Source organism: Dermacentor albipictus, chromosome 5 (assembly GCF_038994185.2).
Source record: "Dermacentor albipictus isolate Rhodes 1998 colony chromosome 5, USDA_Dalb.pri_finalv2, whole genome shotgun sequence".
NCBI lineage: Eukaryota > Metazoa > Arthropoda > Arachnida > Ixodida > Ixodidae > Dermacentor > Dermacentor albipictus.
In genome coordinates, this window is record NC_091825.1 from 99,438,051 (window position 1) to 99,464,031 (window position 25,981).

At 45.2% G+C, this 25,981-nt stretch overlaps 1 protein-coding gene across 1 annotated transcript; it reads left to right on the forward strand.

Annotated features, from left to right (window-relative positions):
* The first annotated feature begins 10,536 nt into the window (after positions 1-10,536).
* Positions 10,537-25,882, forward strand: LOC139060562 (prisilkin-39-like). Its single transcript, XM_070539711.1, has 5 exons — positions 10,537-10,582; positions 10,709-10,830; positions 18,016-18,684; positions 19,853-19,922; positions 25,757-25,882. Exons 2-4 carry the CDS (start codon positions 10,794-10,796, stop codon positions 19,855-19,857), a joined length of 711 nt encoding a protein of 236 aa, XP_070395812.1. The 5' UTR covers positions 10,537-10,582; positions 10,709-10,793; the 3' UTR covers positions 19,858-19,922; positions 25,757-25,882.
* Positions 25,883-25,981: the final 99 nt, after the last annotated feature.

A 25,981-nucleotide genomic window follows, 5' to 3' on the forward strand; every position in this document is an offset into this window, starting at 1 on the left:
ATATCACATCACAATTGACAATTCGTATGCGGCTCGGTGGAACGGACCGCCTCCGTTCTATTTTGGAACGCATACAAGATTGCACCCCAGATCAGATTTCAGATCAGAAACACTGCGTGATGTGTGGTTGGGAATGTGCAAGATTATTTATTTTTTGCCAATTATAATAATTTCAATTGTGTTTTGCCAGCGTTTCAGTTTACACATGCAGTAAGTTTTGCACAACATATATGCGCGAAAGTCACGCCGTTCGATCGCAGCGTCTTTCTGGTGGCGTCATCGCAGAAGCGTCTGCGGCTCTCCCATTTTTTTGCTATACAGACGATACACTGCCCCATTCCAGTGCACCATATCTCCAATCAGCCCGCTGGAGCAGACAGGCGCGCGAGCTTTGAACTTGCATTGCTACGACTCTGTGTGTGTGACACGCTGTGAATAGCATTGGAGAGGCAGGGAGATACGATCTCTCCAATGCTATTCACAGCGTGTTTACAGGAGGTATTCAGAGACCTGGATTGGGAAGAAATGGGGATAAAAGTTAATGGAGAATATCTTAGTAACTGGCGATTCGCTGATGATATTGCCTTGCTTAGTAACTCAGGGGACCAACTGCAATGCATGCTCAATGACCTGGAGAGGCAAAGCAGAAGAGTGGGTCTGAAAATTTATCTGCAGAAAACTATAAGTAATGTTTAACAGTCTCGGAAGAGAACAGCAATTTACAATAGGCAGCGAGGCATTGGAAGTCGTAAGGGAATACATCTACTTAGGGCAGGTAGTGACCACGGATCCGGATCATGAGACGGAAATAATCAGAAGAATAAGAATGGGCTGGGGTGCGTTTGCAGGCATTCTCAGATCATGAACAGCAGGTTGCCATTATCCCTCAAGAGAAAAGTGTATAATAGCTGTGTCTTACCAGTACTCACCTACGGGGCAGAAACCTGGAGGCTTACGAAAAGGGTTCTACTCAAATTGAGGACGACGCAACGAGCCATGGAAAGAAGAATGATAGGTGTAACGTTAAGGGATAAGAAAAGAGCAGATTGGGTGAGGGAACAAACGCGAGTTTATGACATCTTAGTTGAAATCAAGAAAAAGAAATGGGCATGGGCAGGGCATGTAATGAGGAGGGAAGATAACCGACGGCCATTAAGGGTTACGGACTGGATTCCAAGGGAAGGGAAGCGTAGCAGGGGACGGCAGAAAGTTAGGTGGGCGGATGAGATTAAGAAGTTTGAAGGGACGGCATGGCCACAATTAGTACATAACCGGGGTTGTTGGAGAAATATGGTAGAGGCCTTTGCCCTGCAGTGGGCGTAACCAGGCTGATGATGATGATGACGATGCTACGACTCGGCGGAAGTGTGTGCTAACGACGCGCGTCAAAATTAAGCCTACGAAGCTTCTGTAACAGTTTTAGTGAAGCAGACGCGCTCCTGTGCTTTATCGTGGCACGTTGGACAGGACGACGAAGACCCGCGCCGTTAGTGCTTGAGTGCCTCTGCTCTCACCTTGTTCTCGTGTTGCTCATCGTCTGTTGCTGGATGACACTCACACGCAGAAACCCAAAACACAACTTTCAAACTCCACACACCATACTTTCAAGTCACCTTGTCTCGCGAACAGAATGTGCTGCGAGGAAGACACGGGTAGGGAAATATTATCGCACGAAAAATCTTATCGCACTTTTCAGAAGCCGAGAGGTGCAGCGAGAGCTTCAGGAGCGCGGTTGCTATGGCAACGTTGATGTTTGGAGCATCTCCATGGGCACACCAGTCCCTGTGCTCCTTCTCGAAAAACGCCACGTGACTTCCACCACACACACTGATGCGGGCTAGCCGGGGCGCGCCTCTCCTACGCTTTCTTTCCGCCATGAGTAGCGCGATCAACATGAACACGGCGCTTCAGGCTCTCTAAGGCCATGCTTTTCGCATACTTCGAAGCTCGACGTCTCTGCAGTCTGCTGGCGCTCCACCAGATCTTAAATAAAGGACAAAAAAAAAGACCAGAATTCGCTCTACAGTACTTCGAATGGTCAAGGGCAGACCTGCACAACATACGACATACGTGCCACATGCGGCCTTCTAACAGATGTTTAGCGGTCTACGCCTGCATTCTAAGGTGTGCTGGTGGCCTCTCTTGCTGTAATCACATTATGGCCATGACACGAGGAAAACGACAATATCGGCGCCAAGAACAATACACGACATGAGCCGTTGCCGGCGTCTCGAACTTTGAAACGAAAAGAACTTCCCTCATACGCATCACAATCCAAGCAATTAAAGGGGTGCTGACACGATATTCGCGATTCAATATTTTGTGTGTATTGAATTAATTACGAAACTATGAGGCTTACCACTACATCTTTCTAGGGTATAGAGGCCTACCTTCATTAAACGCAAAAAAAGAATTACCAGTCGTAAATAAGATGTCAGTACCCCCTTAACATGCGTGCTAGCGGCCCTCGACGCGCACTCGCTGTATCTTGGGCTATAGCACGCGAATGCCGAGACGATTCCGTGCAACAGCATCTCTTCCCGAAAAGCCTGCCGAAGGATGCTGAGTAATCGTACGGGTGTGCGCATAGTGAGTTTTGAGACCGAATCGAATACGAGTGCAATAGCACCAGAGTCGAACAGAGTATACTGTACATCGAACACTTTTCGTATAGTTTAGAATAATAATCCAAGCAAAATTGACTGAGTGCCCAGCACAAGGCGATGTTCGGCAGATCGCCAGGAATTTATCGTGCTGGTATAAAGAGCTTGGGCCCTAAAAAAGAGGCCTACCTGTGTGGCACACCTTGTCGATGCTAGTTCGGCTGCCGGTGCCGGCACGGTTGCGCATAGCAAAAAAGAGGTGAAGCGTGCAGACAGGACACAAGAGTAGAGAAGTGGCAGTGCGCTGAGCGCGAAACTTTTGGGAGGCTGCAGACGGTCGCCTTGTTTATTTCTGTTACGAGCGAGTACGTGTGGTGCAGCGCCTGTGGGGGCAGGGAATCGGGGAGCAAAAGAACAGAGAGCAGCAGGCTGCCTGAACCGTCTGTAGGAATAGGGTCAGGCAGCACTCGATCACGTGGAAGAAATCGGCAAAAGAGACGAGCGCGTAGATGGTGATTTTTTTTTATAAAAGCGATACTTCGAGAACCTCGCCGGGTTTCGTGACTGTGAGTGATGCGGCCTCTTGCAGAATAAGCCAACCAATCACAGCAGAATACGCGCGCCGTGCTGGGCTCCTTGCACCGCCACCAGATGACGCTCGTCTCCGTGCATCCGCGACAGCGGCGGCACTGGTCGTGCGGGGAAAAGACGTAAGAAAGAACCAGAAAGCTAGCCTTCGCGCATCCGCGGCTTCACGGTAATGAGGAAGAAACGCTTCTTGCGGAAAGAATGTATTCGAATTTTGCGCTGCGAAAGTTTGCGCATGCTGCCTCGGAAACCATGATGCGTTCAAGGCGTCCGTCGTAGTCGCTAGTGGTCAGTCATCATCATCATCATCATCATCATCATCATGAGCCTAGTTACGCCCACTGCAGGGCAAAGGCCTCTCCCATACTTCTCCAACTACCCCGATCATGTACTAATTGTGGCCATGTTGTCCCTGCAAACGTCTTAATGTCATCCGCCCACCTAACTTTCTGCCGCCCCCTGCTACGCTTCCCTTCCCTTGGAATCCAGTCCGTAACCCTTAATGACCATCGGTTATCTTCCCTCCTCATTACATGTCCGGCCCATGCCCATTTCTTTTTCTTGATTTCAACTAAGATGTCATTTACCCGCGTTTGTTGCCTCACCCAATCTGCTCTTTTCTTATCCCTTAACGTTACACCGATCATTCTTCTTTCCATAGCTCGTTGCGTCGTCCTCAATTTCAGCAGAACCCCTTTCGTAAGCTTCCAGGTTTCTGCCCCATATGTGAGTACTGGTAATACACAGCTGTTATACACTTTCCTTTTGAGGGATACCAAAAACAAGAAAGGGACTGACAGATGGAATAGCACACTGTGGTATAAAATTTTGTAAACAGGGATGAAGTACCTCAGACAGGCTGGCCAACGTTTCGATAGGTGGACCTATCTTCGTCAAAGGCGGCCTCGTCATCCTCGGCGTGTTAGTTTTAAAGGGTTAGTGCAGTGACGTCACGTGCGGGTGTTGTCGCTGGCGGCTGGTTTTAAAGAGAGAGATTACAAGAGGGAACAGGCGCTGTCGTCCGACGTCTGTGAGCCTCATTCTCAAGACGAGGGGACAAGAGCGTGAGAGTGGGCACGCGGGGAGGAAAGAAAAGAAATAGAAGCAGCAAAAAGGGAAAAAAAGGAAAAAAGGAGGGGGGAGCCAGGGCCGTACCAAGACACAACAAAGGGGGGGGTGAAAGAAAAAGAAAAAGAAAAATGAAATCTTTAAGAAATACGGGGGCTTGGGAGCGTGTTGGGGATGCGAAAGGTTAGGAGGTATTCAGGGGGAGTCGTTGGCGGCATGTTTTTGAGGCATTAGAACGGCCGGTCAAGCAATAGGTCGAGTAATTTTCAAATAGTTAAGGTGGCGACGAGGAGTCTGTGGTGCAATGTGTGGGGTGACTGAAAGGCAGCGGCATGGTCTTTCAAGGGGCACTGCCCCACGCGCTTAAGGTAGGTGTCGTTACGGCGGCATCCAGAAGGCGATACTCTTGGTTGAGGCGCCGAAAAAGGCATATTGACTTCGGAATGTGTTGTCGAGGGGGTTTCAAAAAGAAAAAAAAAGACTAAAAAAGGGGGCAGGGGGAAGGGGGGGCGAAATCGGTATAGCAAACAGGAGGGTGACGCGTGCAGAAGCGGGCGGGGGCAAGTGTACATGGAAGAAGGGGATCGTACAGTTGGTATAGACGTAAAATCCTGAAAGAGTACATTAAATTGAGTAGTAGGCAGGAAATTTTTTTTTCTTCCGAAATGGAAGAGTAGGTGAGGTTAAGAATTAAAGTTGGCTGGTGGCCTAATGTGTTTTGTGTATTGGTTGATGATATGAGAGTTTTAGATTTAAGTTACAGCTTTTAAAGATTCTAAGTTGCCGCGTGCCAAATTAATTCCTGTCGGGTGTAGGCAATTAAACTTGTGTATGAGGTATGATTCCGTGTACTTCCTTTCGCGAGGGGAACGGAAATTTGTTTGTAGTATATAGAGCCTTGCTTTGTCAAACATATGTCCATGTTCATTAAAATGGCTGGCTACTGCTTTGGGTAAATTGTGTTTTGTGTCCGCGCGGTGGCCATTGAGTCTTGTATTGATTTGTTGTCCGGTCTCACCTATGTATTGTTTGCTACAAGTGGCGCATTCTAGACAGTAGACTACATTGCTTGATGTGCAGGTGAAAGCCGAAGTTACCTTGTGTGTGTAATTCGACGCTGTACTTTTTACTGTAGTAGTGGATTGAATGTGTTTGCATGTAGAGCACCTGGGGCGACCACAGGGATTGGTTCCCAACTTCTTCTTTTTCTGTAGTTTGGCGTGCACAAGAACATCTTTAAAATTAGTGTTGCGTCTGTAGGCCACTCTGGGAGGGTCGGGAAAAATCTTCTTAAGTTTCTGGTTGCTGGTGAGAATCGGGTAGTATTTACTTAGGATGTTATTCACGTTTGGGAGTGCGTTTGAGAATTTAGTAGTAAGAAGAGGCGTTGTTGTTCTTGTGATCCTCGGGCGGGGCTTGAGGACCTCGGCTCGATCAAGTTTGGTTGCAGCGATGTAAGCTGTTTGAAGGTCACTGTTTGGGTGGTTCCTGTTTGATAGCGGTTCTTTAAGATCACCTTAAAGAAACGCTATCAAACAGGAACCACCCAAACAGTGACCTTCAAACAGCTTACATCGCTGCAACCAAACTTGATCGAGCCGAGGTCCTCAAGCCCCGCCCGAGGATCACAAGAACAACAACGCCTCTTCTTACTACTAAATTCTCAAACGCACTCCCAAACGTGAATAACATCCTAAGTAAATACTACCCGATTCTCACCAGCAACCAGAAACTTAAGACGATTTTTCCCGACCCTCCCAGAGTGACCTACAGACGCAACACTAATTTTAAAGATGTTCTTGTGCACGCCAAACTACAGAAAAAGAAGAAGTTGGGAACCAATCCCTGTGGTCGCCCCAGGTGCTCTACATGCAAACACATTCAATCCACTACTACAGTAAAAAGTACAGCGTCGAATTACACACACAAGGTAACTTCGGCTTTCACCTGCACATCAAGCAATGTAGTCTACTGTCTAGAATGCGCCGCTTGTAGCAAACAATACATAGGTGAGACCGGACAACAAATCAATACAAGACTCAATGGCTACCGCGCGGACACAAAACACAATTTACCCAAAGCAGTAGCCAGCCATTTTAATGAACATGGACATATGTTTGACAAAGCAAGGCTCTATATACTACAAACAAATTTCCGTTCCCCTCGCGAAAGGAAGTACACGGAATCATACCTCATACACAAGTTTAATTGCCTACACCCGACAGGAATTAATTTGGCACGCGGCAACTTAGAATCTTTAAAAGCTGTAACTTAAATCTAAAACTCTCATATCATCAACCAATACACAAAACACATTAGGCCACCAGCCAACTTTAATTCTTAACCTCACCTACTATTCCATTTCGGAAGAAAAAAAAATTTCCTGCCTACTACTCAATTTAATGTACTCTTTCAGGATTTTACGTCTATACCAACTGTACGATCCCCTTCTTCCATGTACACTTGCCCCCGCCCGCTTCTGCACGCGTCACCCTCCTGTTTGCTATACCGATTTCGCCCCCCCTTCCCCCTGCCCCCTTTTTTAGTCTTTTTTTTTCTTTTTGAAACCCCCTCGACAACACATTCCGAAGTCAATATGCCTTTTTCGGCGCCTCAACCAAGAGTATCGCCTTCTGGATGCCGCCGTAACGACACCTACCTTAAGCGCGTGGGGCAGTGCCCCTTGAAAGACCATGCCGCTGCCTTTCAGTCACCCCACACATTGCACCACAGACTCCTCGTCGCCACCTTAACTATTTGAAAATTACTCGACCTATTGCTTGACCGGCCGTTCTAATGCCTCAAAAACATGCCGCCAACGACTCCCCCTGAATACCTCCTAACCTTTCGCATCCCCAACACGCTCCCAAGCCCCCGTATTTCTTAAAGATTTCATTTTTCTTTTTCTTTTTCTTTCACCCCCCCCTTTGTTGTGTCTTGGTACGGCCCTGGCTCCCCCCTCCTTTTTTCCTTTTTTCCCTTTTTGCTGCTTCTATTTCTTTTCTTTCCTCCCCGCGTGCCCACTCTCACGCTCTTGTCCCCTCGTCTTGAGAATGAGGCTCACAGACGTCGGACGACAGCGCCTGTTCCCTCTTGTAATCTCTCTCTTTAAAACCAGCCGCCAGCGACAACACCCGCACGTGACGTCACTGCACTAACCCTTTAAAACTAACACGCCGAGGATGACGAGGCCGCCTTTGACGAAGATAGGTCCACCTATCGAAACGTTGGCCAGCCTGTCTGAGGTACTTCATCCCTGTTTACAAAATTTTATACCTTTTGAGGGATAGTGGCAACCTGCTGTTCATGATTTGAGAATGCCTGCCAAACGCACCCCAGCCCATTCTTATTCTTCTGGTTATTTCAGTCTCATGATCCGGATCCATGGTCACTACCTGCCCCAAGTAGCTGTATTCCCTTACCACTTCCAGTGCCTCGCTAGCTATCGTAAACTGCTGTTCTCTTCCGAGACTGTTAAACATTACTTTAGTTTTCTGCAGATTAATTTTCAGACCCACCCTTCTGCTTTGCCTCTCCAGGTCAGTGAGCATGCATTGCAATTGGTCTCCTGAGTTACTAAGCAAGGCAATATCATCAGCGAATCGCAAGTTGCTAAGGTACTCTCCATTAACTTTTATCCCCCATTCTTCCCACTCCAGGTCTCTGAATACCTCCTGTAAACATGCGGTGAATAGCATTGGAGAGATCGTATCTCCCTGTCTGACGCCTTTCTTTATTGGGATTTTGTTGCTTTCTTTGTGGAGGACTACGGTGGCTGTGGAGCCGCTATAGATATCTTCCAGTATTTTTACATATGGCTCATCTACACCCTGATTCCGCAATGCCTCCATGACTGCTGAGGTTTGGTATAATTTGTGCGCGCCTGCGCTTGTGTGTGTGTGTGTGTGTGTGTGTGTGTGTGTGTGTGTGTGTGTGTGTGTGTGTGTGTGTGTGAGATCGCCGGTTATCGAAGACAAAAGCGTGTGCGGCGGCCAGGTGCCCGAGAGGGAGGAGGTTGACGGAAGGTCTCTCTCTCTCTCCGAGGCAGCGCGTGAGCGCTCGCGTCTCCTTGGCCCGGGCGCGCGGAGGCGGCGTCGGCCCCGACCTCCTCTGCGGGTCGCGCGCGCGGCGGACGGAGGTCGCTGCGCCGCCGTATAACGGGGCCGCTGCTCTGCCACCGGCCTCCACCGCGCGCACCACCTCACGACGCACTGCTGCCTCTCACTCTAAAATTCTACCGGAATCCTCTGGTTAACCTCCCTTACTTTCCTTTGTCTTTCCTCTCTCTCTCTCTCTATGGTTTCTGCACCATTTTCGCACGCTATATGCATGACTGGTCTTCATGTGAAACTTTTCTATAACTACGGGTTCTTCGACACCCCAATCTGACTTCGAGCAGTATAGGACATTGTATGTATGTATGTATGTATGTATGTATGTATGTATGTATGTATGTATGTATGTATGTATGTATGTATGTATGTATGTATGTATGTATGTATGTATGTATGTATGTATGTATGTATGTATGTATGTATGTATGTATGTATGTATGTATGTATGTATGTATGTATGTATGTATGTATGTATGTATGTATGTATGTATGTATGTATGTATGTATGTATGTATGTATGTATGTATGTATGTATGTATGTATGTATGTATGTATGTATGTATGTATGTATGTATGTATGTATGTATGTATGTATGTATGTATGTATGTATGTATGTATGTATGTATGTATGTATGTATGTATGTATGTATGTATGTATGTATGTATGTATGTATGTATGTATGTATGTATGTATGTATGTATGTATGTATGTATGTATGTATGTATGTATGTATGTACGTACGTACGTACGTACGTACGTACGTACGTATGTATGCATGCATGCATGCATGCATGTATGTATACGCATGCATGCATGCATGCATGTATGCATGTATGCATGTATGTATGTATGCATGCATGTATGTATGTATGCATGCATGTATGCATGTATGTATGCATGTATGTATGCATGTATGTATCCCGGCCACGGCGGCCGCATTTCGATGGGGCACGAAATGCGAAAACACCCGTGTACTTAGATTTAGGTGCAGGTTAAAGTACCCCAGGTGGCCCAAATTTTCATTGTCCTTCACTGCGGCGTGCCTCGTAATCGGATCGTGGATCAGGGAAACAAAACCCCACAATTTAATTTGAATTTTAATGCATGCATATATTCAGACCTGGCACCTGAATTGACACAAAGACGCTATTGCATGTAAAACGAAGCGACTACTGTAATGTGAACCCAACACTGTTTGAACGACAGCTTTTCGGAGACGGCAATCTGTCAACAATGAAATTACTGTATTTCGCAATACGATGCCGAAGTGCCAATGCAGCTTTGATGCCAATGCGCCGTGTTTATCTTTTGACTCTATTGGGCGATAACTTGTCAGTACGATAAAAATTATATTTTTTTCCTCATTTCAATACATTATGAACAGAGATGATTGAATATTTTTTTAGAAACATTTCTTGTAACCTAGTCGAAGTCCCATGGTTCTGAGGTAAGCAGCTATAGTTTAGTTCACTTATTTGCGATGCATAAACGGCTCATCACGCTTTTACGTGTATACTTTCTTAGCAAACCACTTGTGCATATTTGTGCAGGTCTGCGTGTGCCATTCTACGGCCCTGTAAGATAATAAAATAAGCGTAAACGCATCACTGGGTGGTAGATATTCATGTGTTCGGGTCGAAGAGTATTAAACAGAAAAATAGAAAGTAGGAAAGACGTAACGAGCTCCCCTGCTTTCAATGTATTTACGAGGAAATTCTGTAAGAAAGTCCCATTTCGTGTCTTTAACACGCTAATGATTCGCGAGGAAAAGACATGTGTGCTACGTAATACTCCAGTTACAATATAATCGGCACCGACTTTCAACGTGTGATATTCTGAAGCAGTGCTAAGCCTTTCTAAAACATTTCAATATGCTACGTATTAAACCTGCTATAACGTTCATTTTTTTTAAAGCATATGAATTGGAAAGGAAATAAAACAAACAAAGCTAGACCGAGTTTCACGTATTCGGTAGAAAGAACACCCCCCTGCTGACGCTATAGACAGAACCCATTGTGTACAAGCGATCCGCCGTGGGCGCGCACACAACTGCGCGATCATGCGTCGAAAAACGCATTCTTCGTTATCTATTGTTCCGGTTATGCTGTGGTAGCGCAGAATAAGAAAAAAAAGGCACTGCTTTTTTTTCACTTCGAAGAGACCCGGAGAAAAGGCAGAACACGAACACGGGTGAACTGGTAAGAAGGTATGCTAAACTCGTTTTCTTTTTACTTCTCGCTTCGCTTTTGTTTAATGAAGTGCACGAACAATCGCGTGCGCAACTTGCGCTGCAGCACCCGGGCGTGCTTTGTAAAAAAGCTCTCTTTCGCAGAACGTTTAGACTTCGCTTCTACCAGAATACGCGCTGCGGCGGCGACTTGTCCAAGGAGATATACGCCACACGACAAGCAGCAGTCATGAACGTTTTCTATGCCATCGCCTTGCTGTCCGCAGGTGAGGTTGCCGACGCCTTCATTTACGCAACCTGTGTGTAAGGTGTAGATCGCAGCAAATTAGAGAAAAACTAAACGATAGTTGTGATTGAACGGCGTGTTGCCAAGATGCTACCACTGCGCATGCAGTTCTCGAGGGACGTGAAATGCGCCACCCATATATAGCGCCCTGAAACACGTCTATATAGCTGTACCAGACGTCGTGATTACGGAAGCGCATTGCCTCGATCGAGTGTTTTGCTGCCTCAAAACGGTGTTGATATACCAGCCCAGCTACCGAGGCGCAAATTTGGCCATATACAGTACCTTTAGGGTTATTTTGCCGCTCTCGACAGTTACATATTACGCTTGAAAACACGCACTCCGTCTCCGCTGCATAGTGACGCTTGCGAGGCCTTGCACATGACACGTCATCACTCCGCGCTCATTCTTCACCCTTCCTGTCAAGCATATTGGTGGATCGTTTTACTTTCCGCGGTTTGTGTTTGCGAAATAATCCGGGTCAAATTGGCTACACGTACTTTCGCTGCAAGGATGCACTCGCAATAGAGCAGACGGCGCTGAAGAGGAGAGGTTCGCTAAAGATGGCGGAAACTTCAAATGACTGCGCGAAGGAGAAACATTGCTCTCAGGAGAGATTTCTCCAGTGCTGCACATATACAGGTGCATAAGTATAAAAGAATGTTATGGATAATATTTTCATGACCGTATAACATCTGTCAACTTCAGTGCTTCATTTATAATCGGAAGAAAGTATTCTATATGCTTTTGAATGAATCTGCATTGACAAACTATGGTGATGCCAATGAATAACATGGCGGGGACAAGTGCATGCACCAACTGGTCATGAGGCATTTTCGATGCACTAGTTCTTCATCAGTTCGACTCAGTCCGAACAGTATACAGTACCTAGCACGGGCGTTTTTGGAGCATACATTATAGTCAATTAATCAAAAGTGGTTCAATGTCCAGAAATAACAATTGCTTTCCAAGTTCCCTCACCTTCAGACATTCTTACATTGTTCTTTCATGTCTAATCCTTCTGCGCATACATATCGTTAAAGCACCGCATAGTGATGACACGTTGGACGCTATGAAGTGCGAGACTCGCACGACTTAGTTACTTACTTTATTTTAACTATATCCTAATCTTAATGTCACTTTCATGTTATAAATTTAGATGTTTTGCTTTAGTGTTATAAAGCGACCGCACGAATTTATGTTCACTTTTGATGTGGAACCTAAAGATGGCACCTCTTGAGACCAGAAACAGTGACCTAGGCTCCTGTAACGTAAAACTATTCCAATACGTTTTTATTCCAATCGCCTGACGTCAAATTTACGTAACCGCCGATGAAAGCACCAGGCGGTGACCCGAAGTGTTGTATGAACAGCCCTATCAAACGCTCTCCTCGTTTATAGGAGGCCACTTTTGTTTGCTTTCAAAACGAATAACATTGCCTACATTCAGCGTTTTTTCTTATCTGATTGGCTGACAAGGGACGAGGAGCACGCTCAACTGGAGAAGCGTTCGATGGGGCCGAGCTAGCACACTGAATATAGATTATCGGACCAAGAGGGTGGTGCCGATGTCTGCGATTGGTCCACTTTCCCTTACTTAGTCTGTGGTGGCTTGTCGAAAACTGCGGCGGCGTGCAATCAGGAAGGCTGAAAATGCCGTTAAGGAGGGTCCTCAGCAAAGAAGTGTTGGCAGAGTGATGTCCTATACGTTCCGAAAGGGCTCGACAACGTGATACTGCCACGCAAAAAGTTTTAATATACGCAAATAGACCAATGCTCACCGGCAGGTGCGAGTATCCAGTGCCTGAGCGATCGGCGGGCAGCCATCTATTCCTTTCGGAACGGGGCAGTCTCCGGCTATTCACAAAAAATTCAGTTTTGTCACTTTGTCACGTCACTTTGAAGCGCTGAGTTCTCGCGGTTTTGTGACGTCGAGCGACAGGCAGGTGAAGTGGGCGCAGCCCGAAACCTTTTCACCAATAGCAGACGGATAACGGCGAAAAGGCTTCGAATCAGAAATAATTATTTTTCTTTCGTTCAATGGAATCATGCATAATCAGTGTGTACACATCATATCTCACGGGGAGCTATCGCGGTTTCCGTGACGTCGCATGGCAGACGTGCAAATTGGAAGGTGGTCCAAAAAAGTTTTTGACCAATCGCGGACGGCTGATTGCAGAATTGGAATAGAAATGTTTGGAATAGCTCTACGTTATAGCGTTCATTTTCATTGATACGACAAAAGCATGTAAAAAGCTTGGTTACCTCAAACGGCGCTTACACCTTGCCAACACAGATACCAGACTTCAAGCATACAGTTCTCTTATCAGGCCCTCTTTAGAATATGCGTCCACAATTTCACACCCCTATCGCTCTAATCTCACGAATCTACTCGAATCAGTCCAAAATAGATCTGCGCGGTTCATCCTGGCTTCGTACTCTCGCTATCAAAGTGCGTCCACCTTAAAGAAATCACTCAATCTCCCTTGCCTTGACATGCGCAGGAAATTCACACGGTTGTCGTTCTTTCATAGTCTTTACCATAACAACATTACATTTGCTCGAGCCCGTATTCTTCCCGCTCCTCACATCTCTACCAGCGCATTACCATGTTCATAAAGCAAAACCTATATTTGCCAGGACTACTGCCTATCAAAGATCCCCTATGGCTTTATCTATTGCCGAATGGAAGTCACCACCTTAAAGCATTGTCTTGCTTACGGATTCATTTCACGCAGCACTGTTAAACTTCGTAGATTGTATCAACCTGTTTGAACCCACATATGCTTGAATGTTCACTGTAACAGTGTTCCTCTTTCTATTCCCCTTTCCCCCACCCCTCAGTGTATGGTAGCAAACCGGATGCTGTTCTGGTTGACCTCCCTGCCTTTCCTATCGCTGTTTTCTCTCTCTTTCTCTTAACAGTGCTTTCATGTGCCTAATATGGTAGAACATCCCTTCCGTTTCATCTGATATGTATTTCTGTACGTTGTTTACCTCATTCGTCCTTTTATTGCATTTTTAAACTCATGTTCTGATGGGGACTAGTCTCCATCGCGTTTTGAGTTCGTTTGCGTCTTGCACGTTACCAGATCTTGTTTAACTCCGTTTTTCTTTTCAATTTTTTTTCGGCGTTCAGATTAACCTTTTTTTCCTTTTTTATTGTACCTGACGTCTTCCCATATTATTTACATTGTACAGTGCTCACGGAATGAAACGCGTCAATTGAGGGCGAACTAATGCGCATACTTTCGTTTCCACCGACTGCAGTTCGTGTCGCATCGACGTAATTTTGGCGCGTGCGCTTAGATCGAATTCCGCGTCACCTTTGGTGACCAGATTTCTGGCGACATGACATGGTACTCTCGAGTACCTTGCACATACGTGGAGTTCTACGAAATGCTGTCTGTCGCGTTTCATCCCGTGAGCCCTGTACACATGGCACTCACACTAGATCCACCTATGTAATGCCCCAACGGGCTGCAGGCTACTCAAATAAATAAATAAATAAATAAATAAATAAATAAATAAATAAATAAATAAATAAATAAATAAATAAATAAATAAATAAATAAATAAACAAATAAATAAATAAATAAATAAAAGATAAGTAAACAAATAGATAAATAAATAGCACCTCCTTGGGTATAGTACCTGTGTTCTCTTGTTTTTTTTTCCTCTTTTAACATATTGAGCGTGCATGTGCGAGTCATGTGCTTGCGTTCTATTCTTGCGTGCAATTGGGAAACGACAAAACTCTAGACAGCATTTCTTCATTTCCTTTTCTTATCAGTCTATCTCGTGGCTTTGTGTCTTTCTCTTCTTTGCTTTCTTTGATACACCATGTTTATCCAGCCTTGGAGTGGCCAAAGTTGCATAGCTCATGAACAAGAGTGACAGCAACAACAATTTTGTGGGGAGATGTGGGCAAACGTAGTTATGTCTTAAAAATACAAACAGTGGAAGACCAGGCTTAAGGGAATGTGCAAAAAAAAAACGGCAAAAAGAAAACGTTATGGCGCGAACTTAGGACAAGCTCAGTTAAATACAAAGTTAAGTCAAAGTTACAAAGTTAAATCAAGAATACAAAGTTAAAGATCACGCTGCTGACAAAATTTTGTTTAGCCGTGCCGTGGTAGCGCTACGAGGCTGGGAAAGTGTGGTGTAGCCGCGAATTCTCTCGCAGTTCTCTCATCGAAGTGTTTGTTTGCGGTGATGTAAATTCTGTTGCGGATTTGGGCAGAAAATTCTTGTGCGACAGAGCTAAATAGAGCTGCTGTGTTGAAATACGTTATGGAAGCTGCTGTTGCCGCCACAGCTGGCAGATGGAAATTTATACATTTGGTATCTTCATTCGTGTTCTGTACACATGTATAAACCACAAGTTTGTTCAGACGCCGAAGGCGTCTTTAAAAAAAGATCGAAAGAAGCACCGTGACTGGCACGGCCAGACAAAATCCGGTGAAAGAACATAATTATGATTGCTGCAAAATATGGACGCCAGTAACATAAAATGGAATATAAAAGTGTCATTCTTCAAAGGAATGCTCATACCGATGCATTCTCAATAAGAAAATTCACTATATGTAAAGTGTAAACCATACTGCGCCTATAGCCTTCCACTTAGGTTGAATGCTTTGATCTGACTATTTTATAAGAGGGATGACATCACTTGGGTTGAAACAACGCAGATGTTTTTTTTTGCTATAGCGGCAGGTACCTGCGTCAGCACCGTGTAGGTGTAGGTAGGACGTGCGCAAACCTTCAACGCAACACGGTGCAGTAGGCTGCAGCAACTGTACTATTACAACGGCATGTTAACCCATGCGTAACTCGCGACACGCATTGTTAGCGAATCGCGAACCCAAGGCGAATTCAGTGGAAATATCTGCTCGCGGTTCGAGCGCACGCTGTATTGCGTCGTCGGGGACGTCACGACGGCAGAGCTGCGTGCAAACTCAAGTGTTATAGTTAAACTTGTCCGTACATCTTTTTCCCCTGTTTACAGGTTAAAGTTGAAACAGGTTTTCAATTTACTTATGTATTATTCTTTGAGTACCACAACCAACTTTCTAAGTCATACCTGCAGGTGATTCTCTTGCGGCTTCAAGCACTTGCTCATGCGCCATCGCATCTTCCTGTCGAAAATTATGCGGATTCAGCTTGCAGCCTAGCTTATACCAACGTGGTAGCTTAGTGGCTATGGCTTTGTGCCGCTGAGGTCGAGGTCGCGGAGCCGATACCGGCCGCCGCATTTAGATGGGGCCAAATGCAAGAACGCTCGTGTGCTTTGATTTAGCAGGTGGTCAAAATTATTCCGGAGTCCCACACTGTGGCGTTCTATAATCAGATGAAGGTTCTGGCATGTAAAACCCCAGAATTTATTTGTATTATTAATTTTTGGGGGCTTGCAGGTTTGTACACGCTTGGCCGGCAGTTGATACACCTGTACGAGAGCGTCAATTCGTCAAATGTTCATTGACATTGACGCCAATGTCAAATTGACTTGGCGTATTGTGGCTTTGGCGTTGCGCTGCCAAGCCCGAGGGCACCGGTTCGAATCCCGGCAGAAGCGCTACAACGAGAGCCGGTGCAGAAATGCATTGCGTTTACTTAAATGCCCAGCACTTATTAATGCGAAAGAACATGTTCCATGCGGCAGAAAATCCGACGTAATCAAGCGACGGTACCAAAAATCGTAATCCACAGTGACGTCATCAGCGTCCTGTTGACGTCAGTAGTAATACAGAAATATTTAATGGTATAAAAACGTTAGTGAGTAGTAATTATGTACAATTAATGTAAATTAAAGTGCATTAAGGTGAATTAGAGAGAAGTAAGGTGGATTAAAATTACAACAAGTTAGAGAAAGGTGACTTAAGGCGGAGAGACGAAGTGAAGTGAATGAAGGTGAATAAGGTGGATTAAAGTGAGTTAAGGTGGATTAATTAAGGGTGGTACAAATTAGAGCAAAGTGGATTAAGGTGGAATAAAGCGGATTAAGGTGCAATAATGTTGGTACAAATTAGAGAAAGGCGGATTAAGGTGGAATAAAGTACATTTATGAAGGACACATGACAATGTATGGCGTCACGTATCATAGACGTAACAAATTAGAGAAGTCAAAATGCTTCGGCATTCAAATCACGTAAGAATACTTAAGTGATGGTCAATTTTTTATCAGGTTATTAAAGTTCAGCGCATTGCCAATGCGTCTCAACAAACACCAACGTGACTGTATGCTCAAGTATTTGTTTGTTTTTGATTTTTAAAAATTTCCTATAAGGTTTGGAAAGCATTAAGATTTGAAACAAGACGTGAGAGGAAAATAAACCGCGAGGCATGAACTGATCAGCAGTGGGCAGCCCACTTCTCAATAAAGGAGCTTGTCTTCGTAGAGGCAATATAGAAGACAAATCCTGTTGTCGAAACGTTGGCTCATGATTTTTTTTCACACCCTCCTGTTCAGTACTGGAGTATATTTAATGAGGCTAAATATCTTTTGAGGCGAAGCTGTCTACACTAACCCTCCAGGACTTCGTGGATCATGGCTTTCTTCTGCAGAGTGCTGCTCCTGCTGCTGCTGTTTCTTGCCGAATACCTTACACACAGGAGAGCACTCGCAGAACGAACGGGTTTATGTGTAGACTCATGTTTACCACCCGTATACATATGTACCGGTAGCCGATGCGCTTCCCTCCAGAATTACGCATTTGAAAGACAAACGGCATTTAAACATCCTCAATGCAACAAATATACATCTGCGAGCGCCTAATTCCTCTATCACCGTGAGGCATTCTATGGCTTCATTCCTTGAGTTCGGTGCTTCTGGGTGGCCGCCATTTCGCCGAGTAAGTAAGGTGGGCCGTCCCTGGAGATGGTAGTAAATTGGGCTGATCCCGGAAATGACGTGACGAAAAGTGGGCCGATCTCGGAGTCTGTGTAATCCCCGGTTGCATGGATCATGTAACTCGCCTGATGGGCGTTTCCACGTTTCGCTGATTTTCCAGTCAGGCACAATAATTGCTATGCCGCAAAACGTGTCGCAGAAAAATGAACAGTTTTATGGCATTACAATTGACCGATTCAGGAACGCTTCACTTCACGCAAATGTACAATATGTGCGTTGCATCTGCATCAAATGTTTTTTTAAATATGATTTCAGCTTCGCTGGCGGACGCACTCGCGGCCATAACGAGCATCGACAGTTCCCTCAATGAAATATCTACTTCGGGTCGTGGCACGCTTCAGGGCGGCAGTTTCATCAGCGACGCTCCCGTGGACACCATTGTGCGCAGCGAGGCGAATGGCGTCCCAATGGGCGGAGGTTTGGTGGGCGGACTTCTCTTCGGTAGTTTTGGAGCACATCCCGTGCGCCACCACACGATGACCCGAGTAGGCCCTAACGGACTTGGAGGAGTCACCCGCACCACCCACACAACTTCCGTCGTCGGCGGGGCTGGCGTTCCTGGTCATCCGGCCGGACTCCCCGGTGCCACACTGCGGCAAACGGAGACAACCTTCGCGTCGACCCTGGGTCCACAGCGCAGTGGAAGCTTCTCATTTACTTGGGGAGGCCCTATCGGGGCCCCCAGCTCGGGTTTCACCACTGCGACTGCTTTCCACGGCAGCTGGGTACCGAACGGTGGATTTAGGGGCTATGGCTTCAACGGGGGCTACCCTACCGGCGGTTTCAACTATTTCTACAATAGTTACTACCCCGGTGTTAGCTACGGCTACGGGGGACACCAGAACGGCGGCTACGGCTCTGGTTACGGACTCGGAAGGAGCAACTACTACATGTATCCAGGGTTCAGCGGCTACGCGTACGGAGGTTAGGGAACTTTTGGCACGCAACATTTTTCTGTACGGTGCAGCTGTGTCTAGTGCAAGTCAATATCGGCCAGTTTAACTTCAAAACTGTATAAAGAAGAGTGGCGTACCAAGCAGTGCACAATCAAGAATCTGAAGACAATGTTATGAAAAGATGACAAAAGTTCATTGGCAGATGGAGTATTGTGATCAACAGGGGTCGGACAAGAGATGTGTCAGACTGAAGCCGATGCTTTGGCAAGCGGACTTGCCTTCGCCAGGACCCTGACGAATACAAGTCCTCTTGTCGAAATGTTGACTCCAGTATTGGACATCGCTTGCTGAACCATTGTTGATCATATCGAAATAATATTATGCAAACAAGAATGGACCATGCTCTGCTCACTTTGCCAATGTTATGCGGTAAAGAGCCCTGTGTTCATATGATTCAATATTTCGGACAGTCACCTATTTAAAGGTCACTTGAAACGGAATGCTATAGCAGCGATGTAAATTAAGCAAACAGCTTTAAATCTAGATTTCGGAAGCTGTAGCAAACAATGCATGGAGACTGTTATTTGTGCTGTGCTCGATATGTATAATATTATATTGAAATAGGTTCAAGAATGCATGCTTCGCAGCAGAGTATCTTAATGTAATTTCTACTTACGCGTTACTGCTAGCTTCACGTGTGTAGAGACTATACCGTTTCCTTTTACCGATTCAAATTCGATTGCTAAACCCCTCGTACGTTTATACAGTTGTTATCTCTCAATGGTTAAGTTTCTCTCTCGTAATCATCAGAGTGCCTTAATTAAGCACTTTCTCAACACAGAGATTGTTATCGGTTTTTCTTTTGATGCTTGTCCTTCTCAACCAACAAATTTTGTCCGATCGAGGAAGTACTGTTAAACTAAATATTTCAGAACCAGACGGAGCTTCATGCACAATTTTAGGATAATGGTGCGGATATTTCGCAGAGACCTTTTAGTTCCGTAAGAATTCAGGCTAAAAGAAACGTAAAACGCACAAAACTGCCTAACTGCCTAAATAAGAGAGAAAGAAAACGTTTCAGATAGGGTGTACCTATAACGCAGCGCGGTTACTTTCATTTTTTTTTAATATTTTATTTCTCTGTTTTTCAGAACTTGCTCGCGTTGCTTCAAAAATTTCTCGCTGTTTTCCGACAGGTTAGCCTCCAGCCTTAGTAGCTGGCGAAGTCCGGATTTTGCCGCAGCCGTACACCAACCACAGCCGTGTGTAAGTCATCCCATACCTGGCGTCATCTTTGTAAGGCCTACCGTATCTTTCTCGCTTGTTTTAAAACGCATCTAATCTATCTTCGCATCTATCGCATCTAATCTATATTAGTTGTAGTGGCAGAGAAATGAAAGTATGGGGTCTTGAATGAACATGTTTGTTGAAAAAGAAAAGGAAAGTTAACTTTAAAGAAGGGCGTGTAAGAGAATGTGCAGGATTCAGATTAGTAGCTCGGACTAACAGGCTAGTAAGTGCCAGTTAGGAAGAACTTGGATGCATGTGATGCGTGTTTCGATATGCTTAAATATCTTTGTTGAAGCAAATGTATGAGATAAATAACAAGCTATTATTATCTCCGTTTTTTGTGATACCGTGCACGAGCTCAGAAACCAGCATTGACAGGGAGGCTCTTTCTATATGGGGCTCACTGCTTTGTTAATGTTGAGCGAGCAGAAATAAACTTCAAACAAACTTCAAGAATGCGAAGCTAACGATCACTTGAGGCCACATTAGATAAGTACTTCAGCGATTGTTCTAGCAAATGTTTTTTTTTTCATTGCACTAGAACGTATGAGGTAGAAACACTGCTCGATTGGAAGACCTAATTACGTATGCGGCTGTTGAAATTAAACCAGCATATCGTTGGAGGCGTGACAGTAATGAAACAACGAAGTTTGAGCAAAACAAAACTAGAAATGACGGATAAGTTGAGCTTTTTTTCTTTCTTGAAAAATCTTGTAGAAAGTGTCTGATGCGTGCCCACTAACACACTTCTTCTATGAGCCAAATAACACTGGGCATTATTTATAATACGACCGCAATGCAACTATCTTAACAAGCTTCCTTGAGTAACTAATAGAGAGCGAACTGCTTTCATATTACTCCGTCCCTCCTTTTCTTTAAAGACTAATATTATGCATGTTTGAGAAGTGTAGAGACCCTAGGCTCTATGTAAAACTGCGTACGCTTTCCGAATATTTTACTAGCGCGCTTCCTTGAGAAGTCAAAGAAAATTGAGCGTCTTTTGCAATGCGTCTACAGTTACTGAAAATGCTAACACACATTTCTGAGGGGTGAGAAAACACCAGGCCCCTTATTTTACAGTGCAATTATTTTTTAAAGCTTTATTTTCGCTTCTTTCGAACGCCAGAAAGAAGCGAACTTTTTCGCAACTCTAAATCGGCATTGCTTAAATTGCACACCAGGTATCAGTTTCACAGTACAGCTGTAGCGGGCTTGTCTTGCTGTTCAGGAACAATAACGAACGAAAGGGATAGTCGTAACAGCGACCGATTACATTCAGGCGACAAAGTGTGACAAGTCTACACTCCTTTTATAACAAATTGAGGATGAGGAATAAACTTTATTCGTAAAAAGAAAGCTGATGGTGGAGTCGTCCATGGTGGGCGGCGTCCCTAGTCCAGAATGCCGTCGACCTGAGCCGGTAGCTTGGTTCTGCTCACCAGACAATGCTGGTCTTCAGGGCTAGGGCTTGTCAGCTGGGCCTCCCACTGCTCGACGGTTGGTCCGGTTATGTGGGGTGTCCATGGGCTGTGCCCGCGCTCCCATACCACGTGGTAGAGGGTATTGGGCGCAGAGCAGAAGGCGCACTAGTAAGTGTAGTTCGCAGCATGCATGGCGTGCAGCAGGGTGCCGTGCCGGAAAGTGCCGGTCTGTAGTTTTCGGAAGATCACCGCCTCTTCTCTAGTCAGGTTGAGAGGCGGGGGTTGGTAGGTCCTCTTGGCCGGTCTGAAGGGGCTCAGGATGTCGCTGTATGTTTTCGGGACGCCATCGTGTAGATCTACCGGGGCTCGTGAACCCGGTGGGATAGCCCGGAGAATGTGACTTCGCGCAGTGGCGTGAGCCGCTAGATTATCCGCCAGGGACTCGTGACCTGAGGCCCAGAGAAATTGAAACAAAATTCAAGGCAACCGAAACTATGCACCTATGGGCAAAGGGAACAGTCATCGTAGGGCTCCTTTAGCAACAAACTATACCTGCGATCATTTCACGAATACAAATTTGACGCGACATTTGTTGCTGCAACTGGGTGTCACTGTTATCATATGACATATGAATGTTGTTTTCTGACATGAGCTAACGTGCGTAAAGGTTCACGCCTTCTCACGCTTGCGAGCTTTATTGCTAAACTATATGCAGTCTTCACCAGAACTTTTGAAGCCATAAGGTGTGGGACAGGACTTGGGAACCTACTGATACCTCTGTGGAATCGTTGCTAGAAATTTCTAAAGAAGATTTTCTCCTGTACTTTGAGGCGCCATGCATTTGTATAGGGCATCCAAGAACAAACTCAGGGGGCAGATATCCTCTTCTCCGAGTGACTTCAAAGCATTTTATAAAGGGTCCACGTTGATCCAACATGCATGATGGTTGCACGAAATTAGTCATGAACTTCTACTGCCCAGATGATCTTTACTGAAAGGAAGTGGGCTTGCGTAAGTGATTGCGGTTTGCATTAAAAGGGGAAGTTAGGCAATTACCTTCGAAAAAGCGTTTTTTTTTCAGTTTTTCTACGTGAAAATACGTCATTTAATAAGACTACAACGTCGAAATTTCATGACGAAACGAGCACTACAACTGCTGCAAACGTGTCGTCAAAGTTACCGCTTCCCCATTATAATTGGCTTGGCTTCATAGCGAGGTGCACAATTCCTTTTTCAGAAGAGCTATAAACGTGCCAAAAGCTTTGTTTTTCGTCTTTACGACAGACGTTTCTGGCTTTATGAAATATTTTAGCTCTTCAGAGTTTTGAACATTAACCGTAAATGTCCCTACTGAAGCAGCGCGCCTGTTTGTGCATCAGTATTCTTGCTCATCGTAGTACAAATTCTCTAAATTTTTAATGAAAAACCGAGTTGTCGTATTCACATGCAACACTCAGGATACAAGTAGGCCTAAGTTTTTATGAAACCTCCCCCAAAAAACTGAGATCATGCAGAAACTGGTGTGCCGCCCAGCGTCAACAACGTGGTCAAGCCGCGCTGCCGAAGACGAGCCCCGTGACAGTCAAAGCGGTGAAATGCGAAAACACCCGTGTATTTGGATTTAGAAGCACGTTAAAGAGCCCCAGATGGTCCAAATTTCCAGAGTCCCCCACTATGGCGTGCCTCCTAATCAGAATATGTAAGAAAATGAAAAGAAATCTCGTCAGAGGGTCTGAAGTCTACAGCACACAGTCCTATACACTGTGTGCTGTGGATTTCTGACCATATGACGTGATTTCTTTTCATTTTCTTACATATTTTTATATTGTTGTTTCCGCTATGAGAAAAGAAGTAGCCGTCACCGTTATAATGTGACTATGTCTCTTTCTTTTATTTTCATTTCGATAAAAAAAAGAAGCCAACAAACAAAGACACCAAGCACAACATAGGGAAAATTACTTGTACTTACTAACTGAATTAAATAAATGATAAATTAATGGCAATGAAAGTGGATGAAAAAACAACTTGCCGCAGGTGGAGAACGATCCCACGTTCTCGCATCACGCGTCGAGTGCTCGAGGAGTCTTTGTTTGGTGGCTTCTCATGATATGATTAATAAAAATCGGGCCCCTCGGTTAACCATCTTTCTTGTCGTTCATATTCAGAGAGTGGTTTTGGCACGAAAAACGGCATAATTTAATTTTAACTTAAGCAGTCAAAACAGTGAGGCAGGATAGTTGGTTGCTGGATCTGGCATTCATGTTTGCCGCACGAATTTAAAAAGGAAACCCTTGCACAGAGGGAAAGAAGCGGCGTGGAGGAGCGTTAGACATCAAATGAGTTTATTCCGCAGATATATAGAAATATAGTATACAGACGCGCACGCACGAGCACTACACAAGGGTGGGTACAAACGCACACACCACCAAGAAATCATCACGTTCCACGAACACTACAAGTATACACCTAAAAGCAAATCAGCAAGTAAGGCTATCACTACTGCACGTGTTCTAGGTTTTCGTTCAAGTACACTGGAGCTCTTTTCTGTGATGGGACTACAGACGGAACGCCGACACGTACATTTGTCTTGAATATTGCTAATATCTATGGCTTCTAAAATTTCTCTGGTGACCTGATCTTCGTCCTCGCGTAGCACACGTGTATCATCGAGTGCCGGACTACAGACACACCTGTGACAAGGGTTCGCCAATTGTCCCCCCGCTACGTGCGCGTCCAATGCCACACGGCGCTCTCGCAATCTGTCACTAAAACAAAGCCCATAGATAGGCCTTCTCCCGCATGAGCGCGGCATCTTGTACACGATGCCAATCGTGCAAGGAACAATCCGAGTCGCATGTTTCTTTTTTTGCATGCGCTGTTGCATTAGCGCCCGTTGACCACGGGGTTAAAATGCGGGCCTACTTTCCTGGGGCCGAAAACCACCACCGGCAATATACATTTCACTGCCACCTTTTTCTTTAGGTGGTGTGAGAAGCGATGAATGCATGGCAGGCCGGCCACGAGCCTCACATTTGGTCTACTTAAGGAGCCTTGACTTGCATGCCCTTCATTCCTCACCTCCCTCAAGAGGCCTTATGCCACTGAGTTATCAGTTCCTAATTGGGGCACCAACCCACTCGAGGCGTTCCACTAGGCGCTGCATGCTTTGGCGGACAAGGTGGTCACATGGCTTTGCGAGAGCGTCCGTAAGATAGTTGACGGCATCGCCCCTTTCGATTAGCTCTGAATGGACCAAATCATATCTGAGGATTTCTTTTTTTTTTACCTTGGCTTGTAACCACAGCAAACATTCCCTTCAGAGAAAATAAGACAAAGATAACTGAGTTGAAAGCAACCTCCCTCAGGCAATTCCTGCGTGAACTTTAGTCTTTTTGAGCACGCACTAAACTCCTGTTCTAAGTACAACTATTTAGCCGATTGGGATAATCGCATCAATGCGCACATTGACTCGGCGGAAACAGCTAAGATATTTAGTTATGTCGGTGATTATCTTGCGGTGTTTAGGACGGATGAACATTAGACGCGAGGCTGCTTTGTCCTGTATGTGTTGAATGTTTTAGTGCGTGCTAAAGAGGACTCAGGTGGACGCATGAATTGAGTGAGAGCGCGCGTGCTGGTTCTTGATGCTTTCACTTTTGGAGATGCCCGGGGATTCTTCAGTTCCGGTCCACTCTGCCGATTCCAGAAGAACAGTTCATTCCTGCATAAAGTGATCTCGGTTCAGAATGTGATCTTGGTCTGCCACTGAAACCAGTGTGCCTGTTGGAACACGTGGTTTGAGCTCTCTGTCTGCAATTAGAATTTCGAACACACACAGAAACGAGCAGAAAATATTGCCTCTGAACTTTTGAAGAGCCGAGAGCCTGCCCATGAAAACCTGCCATGGGTACCCGGGATCGTTTTTCTAATGAATGGTTTATTTGAATGTCTTTCGGGGAAAATGTTGACAAACGTATAGTTGCCTATCGCTTTCCGTTTCCATGTAATTGCAGTGTAAATAGAACCCAAGACCTCGCGGGGAGCGCCAGAATGTCATAAGCTTTGAGATAGCCTGGCCGTTACGTTACAAATTGCCATAGCAGTGTGAACATGTACGCAATAGTCATGTATATTGGCTGTAAACAAGAATTTACCATGACGAATCCTCTCACAGACTGCACTCAGGAGATATTTCGCATTAGCTCTTGTAGCTTCGGAAGAAACTACTTTGGGGCAGTTCGCAAAATGCGCATCAAGAATCACCGGCAATGGTCCTCCCCTCAGTTCATATACTCCGCCTCGCAATATAACTCGTCTCCAAGTGAAAATGTAACCGCCGTGTCAATGACGTCTGTACTTATATGTGTATTTTTTCCCGTTCATTTGCAGGTAAAGAGACAAAGAATTTTATAGAAGAGTGCAAGGGGTGTTCAATGGACTCAAGAAGTCAGCGAGCATATTCCTTAGATTTTATGTGAAATAAAAATAATAATGAATTTAGGATTTGCAACGCAAGCCGCCTGATATATCACTCTTTCTTGTGAAGCCACGTGCAGGGTCTTATTACGTTTTGGAGGTTTCCATCGCTACAAGGAGTATAACGTAGGCAATAAG

Excerpts from the sequence above, each read along its gene's own strand:
- LOC139060562 (XM_070539711.1), top strand. The coding sequence starts at position 10,794 with ATGAACGTTTTCTATGCCATCGCCTTGCTGTCCGCAG. Across the intron at positions 10,831-18,015 it reads CATCGCCTTGCTGTCCGCAG|CTTCGCTGGCGGACGCACTC; the intron begins GTGAGGTTGCCG and ends ATATGATTTCAG.